This window comes from Engraulis encrasicolus, chromosome 21, assembly GCF_034702125.1.
Source record: "Engraulis encrasicolus isolate BLACKSEA-1 chromosome 21, IST_EnEncr_1.0, whole genome shotgun sequence".
Taxonomy (NCBI): domain Eukaryota; kingdom Metazoa; phylum Chordata; class Actinopteri; order Clupeiformes; family Engraulidae; genus Engraulis; species Engraulis encrasicolus.
In genome coordinates this window covers 12951606-12966120 of record NC_085877.1, presented here as the reverse complement: position 1 = coordinate 12966120, position 14515 = coordinate 12951606, and the positions used below count along the sequence as shown (strand labels likewise).

Genomic DNA, 14515 nt, shown 5'->3' with positions numbered 1-14515 from the left:
TGTGCAGGTCCTTGTGAAATACAGCTGGCGGATTATAAGACCCAAGTCTCTCAACAGCCAGGAAGGTTTGAGGTAAACCTTTTCAAACTTGCAGGGCAACGTTTCGCAAACAAACAAAAGAACGGAAAGCATTTAAAAGAAAAAGCCGACTTACAACTGAACCATGTCCAAAAAAAGGCACACACACACACTGTGTAATCCTTTACTGTATTCCGGGGCATGAACAGACGTGCGCACACACACTCACTCTCAGTAAGCTTACAACACACACACATGCACGCACGCACACGAAAAAGACACACACGCGTAAAACACACACACGCACACGTAAAACACATGCACACGCACACGTCATGCACACGCACACGTCACACACACGGGCACACACACACACGGGCACACACACACACGGGCACACACACACACGGGCACACACACGCACACGCACGCGCACGCACACGCACACGCACACGCACACGCACACACCCTAGTTGCGAGAGTGAAAGCTCTAAGAAGGGGTAATGCCGGATCCTGGCGTGAGTATCCAGATGGCAAGCCAGCCACAGTAATCTCCCCCCCACAGCCGAATTAGACTTCCGCAGTGCCGTACCGTCCCGTCCGCACAACAAATGAAAAAGGTATGAACCACTTGACTGACTGAGTTGGTTTAGTTTGCAGTTTGCACACCACACAAAAGTGACTTTCAGCAGCTACCGCCTTTAGAATCAAGACAGAATGGTCTTTTTTTTTTGGCTTGAGACGAGTCTTTGAGAAACAGATGACTAAGGGGGTGCCTATACTGCCAGCCGTTGGGAAAAAGATGGCGAAAAAAGAAAAGAAAAGATGGCGTTTTAACCTCACAGGGAAGAAAAGTTAGCATAAGCCTGCTTTTCACACTGTGCCAGACAAACCCCTACTCCTATCCTTTTTTCAGAAGGAGCAGTGAGCCTTTGCATCACTCTACTCTACTCTGCCCTGGCAAACTGAACCGGGAGCTGGGAGTGAAGGTCTTACAAAACAGTGTGTGTGTGTGTGTGTGTGTGTGTGTGTGTGTGTGTGTGTGTGTGTGTGTGTGTGTGTGTTTTCGTGTGTTCGTGTGTGTGTGGTGTGATGTGGTGTGTGTGTCAGAGGCAATACACAATTAAAAGGGTTTCATTATTTCCTAATTCCAGGGATCAGGGTTTGAGTCAGACCTGACATCATTCTGGCAATCCCTTTCATTACCAAACCCTCTAACTTTACTGATCAATCACAGCTAAAAAGCCATAAAACTAACTTCCGAAAATATATAAATAAGTAAATAAATCTATAAAAAAAGGTCTAGACCCTTAACACACACCGCTCCACAACTGGAACAATGTAATAGTCACTGGGAAAAAACCCTTTACCATAGATAGTAGGCCTACTACTACACCACTATGGCAGTGCACAGGGCCTTAAGTAATACATTACAACTTGGTCACTGCCATTCTGGTAACAGCAAATTTATAACAGGGGCGGTGTCTTAAGGGGTTTTAAAAAAGAGGTATTAATCCAGCCCGGTATCTCAGACTAAGCAGGCTGTAATGGCAGCTATTACTTAACAGCGCCTGGAATGGGAGGGGAGCAGAGCCTGAGGGGGGGACCTGTAGGTGCCTGTAGTGGCTTAAGCTTACCATTTCCCTGAACAGAAAATTAAGTTAAACAATAAGCAATCTAATATACCCAAAAAAGTTTTAGAAATTAATCTCATGCTTTTATTTTCTTATAGGCTGGGAACTGGCGTTTTGTCTTTGACCCAACTAAGCAGCCTAATGACGGGTCTTATTTAACAGTGAGGCGGTTGGGGCGGGTTGGGATGGGAACGTGATGGGGGCATGTGGAGGCCTGTAGGCTAGAAAGGCTTCAAGGGGCCCCCCCTCTCTCTCTGTGGCCCCAGGATGAGATTAGCATTTGTGGACAGACAGACAATCTCTCTCGCACGCTCTCCAAGAGGCTCTCTCTCACTTTCATTATCACTCCACGCCACACACAAACAGACACAGACACAGACACAGACAGACACACACCTGTGCATGCAGGGTGAACAAACACCAGTGACAATACAAAGAATGACAGACACCTGCAAGGAAAAGCTCTGTTCAGCAGTGTAGTGCCATGTGTACACATCTATGCATCTCAACGTTTTTTGTTTCGTTTGGTTTTTTTTTTAAATATAACTGCAGAAAAGGACTGAACTAGTCCTGGAGCGGGGGAAGAGAGAGAGAGAGTCAGGGCTGTAAAGCAAGAACGAGTAAAAGGCAGTTGCGTTTGCGTGCGCGCGTGTGTTTTTGCAGGCAAGGGGATTGGGAGGTTTGTGTGAGAGAAGTCAGGCATAAGCCCTCTGCAGATGTGCATGAGGTGAAAGCTAATTACGCTAAAACACTAGCCTTGGATAAACCCAAACGCTGCAACTCTTGACACTCAAACGCTCTCCTCCTCCTCCCCCCCCATACACGATCTCCTCCTCCTCTCTCCCATACACTATCTCCTCCTCTTCTCTCCCATAGGCGCTCTATCTCTCTCCCTCTGAGCATCTCTCCCTCTCTCTCTCTCCCTCTCGCTCAGGCATCCCTCTCTGTCTCACCATGAATCACTTGCCATCTCACTCTCACTGCATCCCTCTCCCCCTCTCTCTGCATCTTTCAATTTTTCTAGGCATCTCTCACCCTCTTCCTCTTTATCTGGGCATCCCTCTCTCTGCATCTCTCTCTCCCTCTCTCTCTCTCTCTCTCTCTGCATCTCTCTCTCTCTACCCCCCTTTCTCTGCATCTCTCTCTCTGCATCTCCCCCCTCTCTCTCCCTCTCTTTCTCTGCATCTCTCTCTCTGCATCTCTTTCTCTACATCTCTCTCTCTCTCTACATCTCTCTCTCTCTGCATCACTCTCTCTCTGCATCACACTCTCTCTCTGCATCACTCTCTCGCTGCATCACTCTCTCTCTGCATCTCTCTCTCCCTCTCTCTGCATCTCTCTCGACATCTTTAACTCCCTCTCTCCCTCTCAGTGTTCATCTGTCCATCTCCGCCTCTCCCTCCAACCCAGCTCATTTCTCTTGCCTGCCAGGCGAGGCACAGCTCGTACCAGCAGAGCCAGAGCGAGAGCAGTGTGTTCCTTTCCGCACCACATCAAAGTGGACTGGGTACTGCATTTGCAAACACCCAAAACAAACATGCCCCCTGAGACAATAAAAATAAATAAACAACAAACTTCACTATTTCATGCCACCCCTAAGCAAAAAAATATATAAATAATAATAAAAAAAAACCTTCCCTTTCACTCCCTGAGAGTTTGTGCCTGTACGGTCAGGTGTTGTACAGTGTTCTGCATAGACACTACAGGGTACTGGGGGAAAATAATGGCTTGGCACACTGTGTTGGAACAAGATGCTAAGACGTGTAAATTGTCAACACTGTTGACAGTATACAGTGTCGAGGGATGTTGGTGGAAGCCACTTGTCTGTCAGATGCAGAGGGACTTCCTCTTAGGAGCAGCATGAGGAGCTCTACTACAAGTAGCTCTGATGGGACGCTAACCAAGCTCACTTTCAATTTTTAAGATTAGCTTAGACATTTTGCCTTCCTTGAATGAGGGGAAAGTGTGAGACACAGGAAACTGCACTGTTCAATCGCGCTCAGTTGCAACAGCGGTGCATTAGTCCATTTTATTTTGTTGTACTAACTAAGGGGTGCTTTGGCAGGCTTAGGATGGGGCACCTAAGTCTCCACCCCTTCCGGGCGGCTTCTGGGGCTGGCAACGGAAAAACTTTTGACTGGGTTGTAATGGACTGATCAAAGCTATTTCCCGACCCACCTCGCATTTCCCCGTGGATCACACATATGCTGTGCCTCAGAATTAATAACAACCAATGGTGTGCTTGTTGACTTCACTTGGCAAGCGATTTTTGAGTTGTGAATGTGCAAAAATATGTAATTATTTGGACTACACAACAGACGTCGCATGTCCGACGTGCAGCCACTTAAGCCACGGTGCAGCGGTAGGGTTGGCTGTGCCTCGGTTCACGTCAGATATGCGAGGCGCAAGTGTAGTCTCCAACACAGTTTTGCACAAAAGCTAAAATAACGTTTCTTGCGTGCCGAAAATGAGTGGTCTTACGACGCAAATCCAAACCTTTCAAATTCACTGTCATCATATGTGAAATCCAGAGCACATGCCAAACGGGATGAGGATTTAGCTTGACTCGCTCCATTGACTCGCATTCAAAATTTTGCGAGCTCCTGCCCCATGTATCGGAAGTAGAAGGGCGTGACTTAGGTGCCCCATTAAGTCAAGAGGACATAGGGAGGCTTATGATGAGTTCAAGGAGGCGTTTGTTCAAAAAAAAGGTTGTGAATCACTGACTTAGACACACACACACACACAAACTCACCTGGAAGGTGCGTAGCCAGTCCTGCATGCCGGCGGGGGGTGGCACGAGGGCGATGCGTCTCCGCTGCGTGCCCTGGCCATTGGCTGCCCGCAGGTCCCCGAACGTAGGAGTGGACGAGTACGGAACGATACCCACAGGACTGCACCAATCAGAGGACAGAAGAAAAGGGGGCGTTAGGAGAGAAGTTGAATTGTGGAAGAAGCAGGAGATTCAATGTGTGAACATTCAGTGAGTGGGTGAGTAGAGGTGTCCATGCAAAACTAAGAGTGTGTGTGTGTGTGTGTGTGTGTGTGTGTGTGTGTGTGTGTGTGTGCGTGTGCGTGTGCGTGTGCGCGTGCGCGTGCGTGTGTGTCCATGCAAAAATGAGACCATGTGTGAGTCTGGAGTCAGTGTGTGTGTGTGGGTGAATGGATGCATGTGTGTAGGCACGTACAACTAAAACTATGCGTTTGTGTGTGAAGTGTGGAAGGGGGTTTGGGGGTGTTGATTTTTTTCCCCATTTGTATTGTGGCGTGGAGGATTCAGCAAAGAGACCCCACAAAAAGGGGGTTAGTGTGTGTGTGTGTGTGTGTGTGTGTGTGTGTGTGTGTGTGTGTGTGTGTGTGTGTGTGTGTGTGTGTCTCACCTTGAATAGTCCGGGCCCTTGGGCTTCTTCCCGGCTGGAAAGGAGCGAACCTCGCCTTGGTCCAGCTTCCTCTTCATCTGAGCACACAAAAGACAGACGCGGAGAGGAGGGAAGAGAAAGAAAAGGAGACCGAGTGAGTGAGTGAAAGTGTGAGAGCAAGAGAGAGGCCCTCCCAAAAAAAACACACACTGTCTCACACACACAAACGTACTAAATGGCCGTTTGGAGGCCCAGATTAGCATATAGCCAAAGGCGAGGAAGGGATTGGGGATCGGGGGGCATCAAAAAACACAAATCACAACAGCAAACAAACAGCCCTTTTTAGAGGCCAGGCAAATACTGACAGACCCAAAACACATGCACACACATAAACAAACACACACAATCACTTGCTCCTTATGTCTGTTTCTCTCCGACTGTGGCACGCATTTGTACCAGTGCTATGTATGGTGCACCTAGGGCCCATCACACGCACGCACACACGCACGCGCACACATACACAGAGAAAGACCCGCACCAAGCATAGCACATCCACTGCACTTGAATAATGTGCCCTGTCAGTGGTTGCCGTGTTGTGCTGGGTTGAGGCAGGCACAGGGCCCGAGTGAGATGAGAGGAGAGGAGATGGAAGGCCTGCCGACCTGCCGCGCAGGGACCTAAATGCCTTACAGTAAAGCCTCTAAACGCATTACCTAACCACATTTCGGAGCAGTGGCGACGGCCAAAAATCAGGTTAGGAAATGCTATTGTTTGAAAGTAAAAACCTTGCTCGGGAAAACAAGGAATTCAGGCTCGGATTTTTCATACAGGCCCAGGTTGCCGACGGGTGAGAGGGGGAGGGAGAGATAGAGAAGAAAGAGAGAGAGAGAGAGAGAGAGAGAGAGAGAGAGAGAGAGAGAGAGAGAGAGAGAGAGAGAGAGAGAGAGAGAGAGAGAGAGAGAGAGAGAGAGAGAGAGAGAGAGAGAGAGAGACAGAGACAGAGACAGAGACAGAGACAGAGACAGAGACAGAGAGAGAGAGAGAGAGAGAGAGAGAGAGAGAGAGAGAGAGAGAGAGAGAGAGAGAGAGAGAGAGACAGAGAGACAGAGAGAGAGAAATGTAAAGAAAGAAAGGGACAGAGACAGAGAGCGAGCATATTGAGCGGTAATTAACTGTGTCCAAAATATTCTGGGCACATCTGCGTTCCCGCTCCCACTGAAATAGGAAAGTTTTTTTTTTTTTAAAGGAAGCAACTTGTGTGTCAGTACACAATGTACATAAGTTTGTGCAGGAAGCAAACACTCGAAATTCTCTCCAAGACAAAAGCAGAGAGGCATCTGCATTACAAAGGCGCCCGGGCCCGGTGGCAGATGCTTTGGTGCTCTCTACATGACTGACGGGCTTTCAGAACTTCAGACACTGGGATGCTTCCTCCCCCCCTACCCACAGTGTGGTAAAGCAACAGTAGCCATAGTCAACATGGCCGTCCCTTCTCATTGATGTAGAAGGTACACAAACAAACAAAAACATAAAACAAGTGTTTTATTGTGTGATAAGTTTGGAGGCAATGAAAAATTTCATGAATGAATGAATGAATAAAATTAGTTGTAGGTCAGAGAACGGTTCGATTAATGTTTATTTCCTGAAAGTGTTTTTGGAGAGGGGATCTTGCGAAAAACACAAGACCATTAAATCTGCCCAATGAACATACTTAACCATGAAATGGCAGGAAGGTAGAATATATATATATATGAGAGAGAGAGAGAGAGAGAGAGAGAGAGAGAGAGAGAGAGAGAGAGAGAGAGAGAGAGAGAGAGAGAGAGAGAGAGAGAGAGAGAGAGAGAGAGAGAGAGAGAGAGGTGTGTGGGAATACAGAGAGGGAGTGAGAGACAAGTCGTCCCCACCAACACAATCAATATGTTAGCCTGTCTGACAGCTGTGTGCATGAGGCATTCCAAAGTCTAACAACCTGAGGGGGTAGAGCAATTAGACACGAAAGGCGGGTCGCATCCAGTCAACGGGAACTAATCCATTTAGGTTTATTAGCAATCTGCTCATCTCATTCAACAAAAAACTTAAGCTAATATTACACTGATGAGATATGGGAGGAGAAAGGGGGGATATCACAAGTCGACGAATTGTTTTTTGTGGGGTGTTTATCCTTGGCTAGGAAGAAGACGCCTTTGATGGCTCGGCCGCAAAGAAAAACACCCACCCTGACCTCGTAACCGCACCTTAAGTGATATGCGGCGACTGGGAGAGAAACGTGAGCAACATTAAAGGAATGCGCCCTTGGCAGATGCGAAAACACAACATTGTATTCTTTTTTCCCCAATCTTGTACTGAAACAGTTATGTTTGGATGTTCTGATCCCAGGGGAACACAGCACAGATCTTGATACCGCCAAGAAAAATGCAAGACGCCCTGACCAAAAATGTTCAAGGGGAAAATTCCATACCGCCTCAAATATGCGTCATATTAATACACAAGGATGCTGTTGGCCAGTGGTCAAGGAACGAGGTCGTGTGCAGTGCTACTGCACTTGTGTTCGCGTGTGGTCGGTTCCCATCGAATAGTGGCATCGCCCTTGCAGTGCCCACAGACTTCGGTTGCGATAGACCTCACTAGTAGTCTGTCCATCTTAACCGCAACGCCTCAAACGAACACTTTCACAAAACGGCACATTTCAAAGAAAAAGGGAGGGAAGATGAATATTGTGACTGAGAAAGCGTCAAGAAATGGAAGCTGAGCCAGGGGAATTAGGAAACCGGGGCGTAATATGCATGTAGGGAACTCCCGTCAGTCCGAGCCGCAAGCAGGTGCACCAAACCGTATCACTGCGCTACAGACATCCTCGTTTCACGAGGAAGGCGATTACACACACACCCGAGACAGTGTTAGTGGCAGAGCCCTCTAATCCAAACGGAATGAATGATGTATCTAATCTGTAATCGCGGCGATCACGAATAAAACGTTTATTTCGAATGGGTGAATGGGTCACACCTGGAATCTTTAGCTCCCAAACGATTTTGCGTCTGCTCTGAGCCGAATAAACACTCACACACACGCACACGTATGCCATGCAAATGAAGGCTGATCGATTCAGGCGTGTAACCTGCAAATGCAGACACATCTCCAGGCAAAATATCCGTTTTTTGCTCTAGACCACTTACGGGCGAGCTACACACAAGCAGCCCAAGGTTAGCCCATCATTACCAAAGCAGAGGGAGGGAGAGGAAAAAAACGAGAAAGACCGTATAGCAACTAGAAGACATATCAAAAGGCACACACGCCGTGCCACAAAAAACAAGCAAAACATCAATGCGACAAAACACAGCAAGTATTCAAGTGAAATGTCCATATACTCACTTTGTAGAAAATCATTTTCAAAGTGCCATAGAACCCCATGATTCAACCCCGGTTGTGCGAGCCGCGCTAGCTTGCTTCAGTAGTAGAGGGTAAAATCCAAACCAGCCCGAGTTAAACGTATCCTTATGTTCCCACCACGACAACCACAGCCACCACCGAACGTTACTTCTTCCTCCCCGGGTAAATCCAAACAGTGCGACCGGACTGCAGCATAGGACATGCTCGGGCAAGGCACCCGAACGAGGAGGGGGAAAGCGCAGTCACGGAGAGCGTGTGGACGGCAGCTCCAGTGACATGCCAGATTGCGTACGCCGCTCGCTCGGTCCAGCCTGCTGCCTCGCTCTCTCTCTCTCTCGCTCTCCGTGTACCCACACTGACTACCTCTCCCCGGGTTCTGCAGTACGATAATGAGGGGACAGAGGAATGCTGTACCAGAAGGCGGAGGTGGGGTCAGAGAAAGAGAGAGCGAGAGAGAGCGAGAGAGAGGGAGAGGGAGAGGGAGAGTTCGCGCAGGAGGAGGGGAGGGAGAGTTTTTTTTCTCACAGGCCTGTTTCACAGAGCTCGTGTTTCATATGCTCCCAGTGGCAAGAATGTGCTATAGCCTAGTAAGTCCGTCCTTTTCTGTGGACACATCATATAGCCAGCCTTGTGCGTGGGCAAAAAACGGTGACTGCAGCAGCATCAGTAGCACAACACAGCAAAAATTGCTGTGACAGCTAAGGATAACGAAACCGTAGTTCTAGACCTAGTCGTAGACCCAGACGGCGTTTCATGAACGACTGGTCCCAGGCAGCCTCACTTGTTGATCTAGCCGTGGCATGTGCCTGCTGCTCGGCTCTCCCCGCATGTAACAGCCGCTAGCCCCCGGACCCTCTCCTAGTTACTTCCCCTTCACAGCACCGCTGGCATCCTTGGTAGTGCGCTCTAGTCGTGTGTGTGTGTGTGTGTGTGTGTGTGTGTGTGTGTGTGTGTGTGTGTGTGTGTGTGTGTGTGTGTGTGTGTGTGTGTGTGTGTGTGTGTGTGTGTGTGTGTGTGTGTGTCTTTTATTAGACTACCAGTGCTGAAATCAAAGGCCGCAATGAATAGGCGAGCACGCTTGAATTATTACGGCCCTATTCTTGTCTGTAATAAATTGCGCAGGCGAGCAACCATGGAAGTTGAAAAGTACCACCACGTAGTAGTATCCGTATGGTTTCTTTTCGCTGTAAAAACGCAAATTAAAAGCGCGCGCACACACACACACCCGTCTCAAACTGGGGTTGGCTTTCATTGTGGTCGATATTCTGATATCGAACCGCGTGCCTTTTAGCACGCGTGTGGTCAGCGGGAAAAGATGTCAGTGTGCGCGAGAATCCATGTTCTCAACTACTCCGATTTCACTTCACTGAGCAGAAGCCTCGACTGAACAGTCACTGGGGACACCCTGCTTGCTCTCTCTTTCTGTGTGTGTGTGTGTGTGTGTGTGTGTGTGTGTGTGTGTGTGTGTGTGTGTGTGTGTGTGTGTGTGTGTGTGTGTGTGTGTGTGTAAAATACTAGGGCAGGGCATTATTCACATTGAAGGCCTAGGTTACTGCCTATCAAACACGCACGTGTGCCTTTCCTGACCCAACTAGAATTAGACTGTAAATAAAACGCAGAGCGCCTCACATATCAACAACTTAAATGCAGCGCTAATGCATAGTTTACATGGTATATAATGAAATATACATTTAAAAATGTATATACTCCCTATTCGCTTAAGCCTCCGTCCGTTATATCCCCTCAAGGCATAGGCTACGGAGTAAACAGAGATTCAGAGGATGAGGACCGCAGAGATATAACTCTCTGGTGCTAGCAGTCGCTTTTTAAAAATCCACTAAATGAATTCTCACTGAACAAGCAGATGCTGTGAGCCACTCAGTCACAACCTTTTGACTCCCCTCCTCTAACAAATATTTATTCGTACACACAGCTAACAGAGACAAACTGACTCACTGCATCACACTGTTACTAAGGCGATGAGATGTCGCAGGGAGGAGAGGAACATTCCCTATGGGAGGGAGTGACACAAAACACGCACACGCGCGCACACGAGAGTGAACACATACACCAAATGCTTGGCACCCGTCTTCACTGACACCATAACACTTTAATCCAGTGTTCCATCTTAACCCGAATCACCACCTCTAAACCTTAATCCACGTCTACGGCCTAGAGCTAGATCTGAGCCCATCCTGTGTGTGAGATTTTATTTAATGTTGTGCATTTGCATTCAGTCATGGCTATGCGGATTTGGGGGTAGCGCGAGAGAATGCAAGTCTCTTATCCATTTAATCCACCGTTGCTTTGGCGTTGGGTGTCGAAAACCCTTGAGGCTACGCAATTAGCACAAAAATGGTAGATGCTCAAAAGGTCCAGCAGGGCTAAAATAGACCCATTACTGTGAATGAGTATGTAACGCGAGTGCGAGAAAGGTTTGCTTAAAAAAAAAAAAAATAGGACATTAGGATATTAAGACATTGTTTCATTGGCAAGATGACATGCAGTGGAAAGGTGCATGGTGACAAGAGAAGGAAGGAGTTTTGTTGGAACGGAAAATTACAGTTCAAAGTTTAAAAAAAGTGGTGAACACAAAGTGGTGCCCGTTCCTGAACCAAATCTCGAACCGAAGTCTGAGTGTTCAGGAACCAGAAAAATCACAAATCGAAAAACACTTTTTTCCACGTCTGTGACCAATGTGTCAGCAGGTTCATGCGGGTAACATACAGAAAACTTCAGAGCCCCGTATGAACGTGGGTGGTTCTCAGGTATGCACTTTGGCTCTGAACTTACACTGGTGCGGGAAACGGACACCAACAACATTCTGGTCGGCCTGAAAATGCTCATATTCACACACAAACATGTCGGACAAAAGTAGAAATGTTTGGGATGCGAGTAGGCATTCAAGTCAGCATTATAAACATATGACAGACTAGGCAGGGTGCCAGGCTGTTTTTCTTTTATATCGATATATTTGTTTTTTTTATACTTTTATTTGACAGGACAGTGTGAGATAGTGACAGGAAGCGAGTGTAAGAAAGAGATGGGGGAGAGATCGGGGATCAGGAAATGACCTTGGGCCAGAATCGAACCCGGGTCCCCGGCATGACCGTGCAGTGCCCTACCGTTTGAGACACGGCAGGGCCAGCCAGGGTGTTTTCTTGAGTAACAAGTGGCGATGGCAACCAGACCATGATAACCAGCTCCTTACGTCTGGTGGGAACACGAGATCGCTCGTGTTGGGAAGAGGCCAAGGAGTGATTGAACACAAACACGAGCATTGTTGTACTTGCTAGACAGTATGGATCCAGACCACGGTCCTTTTAAAAAGGTGAAACGTGAGCCTCTCCTGCGTAGGCGTCCACGTTGCTCCAACAACACGACACCTACAGTGAGGGCAGTCGCGGGGAGAGAGCGAGAGATTCACAGCCTATTTAAGCCCCCCCGACCGCACCCAGCGCTTATCTGGCCGTCGCAAACAAATAAAACGCAGGTGTGTACATACACTAATGCAAATGTAACCCTGGCAACAGCCCTCCTCACAGCAGCCAAATCTAACCCACATAGTACATTTCACATATACACACACCTGCCCAATGGATGGAGAGGGAGGCCATTTACCCAGTTTCAGTGAAATGTAGGACATATTTTGTCGAGAATCACCTGACCAGCAGCCTGTGGCTGTGGGTATGACTGTGTGTGCATATGGCCGAGAGAGAATGTGTGCATGCGTGAGGACGTGTAATGGTGGAGTGTGTGGACGCAGGTGTGTGTGTGTGTGTGTGTGTGTGTGTGTGTGTGTGTGTGTGTGTGTGTCCGTAAGCCTGATTGTGTACGCTCACTGGCTCGTTGGCATGAGGAGAATGTGGAGCGGCACGGGACTCTGGTCTTTGATGCAGCCGCCAGTCCCACAGTCATTAACTCCCCGTTGCTAAGCGCAGTTACCACGGTAATACATTAACAACAGGAGACAGAGGCGAGACAGATGTGGAGAGCTGAACTGGAACCGCACACCCACACCACCCGGCACCCATCCCCAGCACCCCCATGGGAAAACGCCAGCGCATCTCAGAGCTTCACCTTCCTTACACTGTCTAATCCAATTACGACTAAATAAGATACTCAAATAAAACAAACAATTAAAATCAAGGAAAAAATGCCATACTGCGCCCGCCCGACTCCCCTACTGAAATCAAAACAAACGAATAAATTTAGAAAAGTATGAAATAATAAGCTACTTTTATTGAGGAGATGGAAGCTGAACATCTGATGGGAATATAAGGTGGAGAAGAGTGCATTTGAAGTGAGAGACGGTGAGAGTCCTAAAACCAGGTCACGCTGTCCTCCTTCAAGTCATTTAGTCATTCTTTTTTTGAAAGACCTCAGCGCTAATGTACCATGATAAGAGTCCTCTTCAATTACCTCACACTCCTGGAGATTGATACTCCATCCTCAATATCGAAAGATTTTAAAAAACTTTTGTTCTGGTAGGGTGGTTACATGATGTACGGTCTACTGACTGCCAAATGCCTTTTTGTGCTCATTTTTTTCTCCTCAATGGTTTCGGAAATGGCTTTGACCTTCGACGAATCTAAAACGATGTGAAAAAAACAAAAGGAGACGGCAACCTTCCATTACCTTAGACTTTAACTGCTTTGGGGAAAGGCTTAGAAGAAAAGACATGAACAGGAGATGAGATGAGGGAGAGAAAGAGCAACTGAGTGAAAGTCCTTTTAAAGGCGTGGCACAGAAAACTAAGTGAACTTAAAAAACGGTGCTGCCTACTTTGCATTCCTGGATTATTTGCTCCGATAAGACTCTCCGAAACAACTCAGGCCTGAAATGTCAAAGAGGCTGAGAAGGCTGACATTTTCTTCTCAGGCGCCAAAGGGGCCTTTTCCTGCCCGAGCGCGAGGGGTTCTAAAGGTCCCGAAGGACCCCATGCCGAGCCAAAATGGCAGCACCCAGGGCGCTGCAGTAGTGGACTCCAGGCACGGGGAGGAGAAAGACTTTTGGGGTGTGTGTGTGTGTGTGTGTGTGTGTGTGTGTGTGTGTGTGTGTGTGTGTGTGTGTGTGTGTGTGAGACTGAGACAGACAGAGAGAGAGTGACAGAGACAGAGAGAGAATGGAGAGATGAAGAGCGAGAGAGTGTGAGAAAGTGTGCATGTGCCCGGCTCCCAAGGTGTTAGTGGTTTCAAAGCTTGACCTGCAGATTTCAGATGAGTGACAGCGAGTGACCTCTCCCTTGGAGTAGTAAACCACACATGAAGAGAAGCACATTTACAAAGGCGTGCACGCGCACAAACACGCAAGCACACACACACGCACACACAAAGACAAACTACCTCAGGAAGAACAAACAAGATAAACACTGAGGCAGAAAGGCTCACAAGACTCCACTACCGCCACAGTGGGAGGCCAACTCCCCTCACCTTTAACTGCCAGCCAGCCTCGTCACAAGTATCAAACCTATAATCACATCCTAAAAAAGGTATGGCTGGACTTAAAGAAAAAAAAAAGAAAAATAACGATTGAGAGCGTCAGCGAGTTGATTGTCTCAAATGTCAGACTGGCAAACAGGTGGGCTCTCTCTCTCTTGCTCGCCTCCATTGCCATATACATTAGCTGGCACTGGTACAAATGAGTGCCACTGTCACTTGCTCCATGTTGCCGACTCTCCTGCAGTGCATGCGTGTTGCGCTGCGAGAGATCAGTGTGTGTGTGTGCATGAAACAGTAGGGGGAGTAGGGTGTGTGTGTGTGTGTGTGTGTGTGTGTGTGTGTGTGTGTGTGTGTGTGTGTGTGTGTGTGTGTGTGTGTGTGTGTGTGTGTGTGTGTGTGTGTGTGTGTGTGTGTGTGTCCATGCAAAAATGAGACCATGTGTGAGTCTGGAGTCAGTGTGTGTGTGTGGGTGAATGGATGCATGTGTGTAGGCACGTACAACTAAAACTATGCGTTTGTGTGTGAAGTGTGGAAGGGGGTTTGGGGGTGTCCCATTTGTATTGTGGCGTGGAGGAGGCAGCAAAGAGACCCCATAAAAAGGGGGTTAGTGTGTGTGTGTGTGTGTGTATATGTGTGTGTGTATATGTGTGTGTGTATATGTGTGTGTGTGTGTGTA

General features: G+C 47.9%; 1 protein-coding gene across 3 annotated transcripts in view; it reads right to left on the bottom strand.

Annotated features, from left to right (window-relative positions):
- Positions 1 to 14515, bottom strand: part of LOC134436894 (F-box/WD repeat-containing protein 7-like) — a 96258-nt gene that overhangs the window by 32033 nt on the left and 49710 nt on the right. For all 3 annotated transcript variants that reach the window (XM_063186221.1, XM_063186220.1, XM_063186222.1), the window contains exons 3-4: positions 5033 to 5109; positions 4408 to 4546 (exon numbers count right to left, since the gene is read on the bottom strand). In XM_063186221.1, coding sequence (XP_063042291.1) covers positions 4408 to 4546; positions 5033 to 5109 — 216 coding nt within the window. The remainder of the gene's footprint in view (positions 1 to 4407; positions 4547 to 5032; positions 5110 to 14515) is intronic.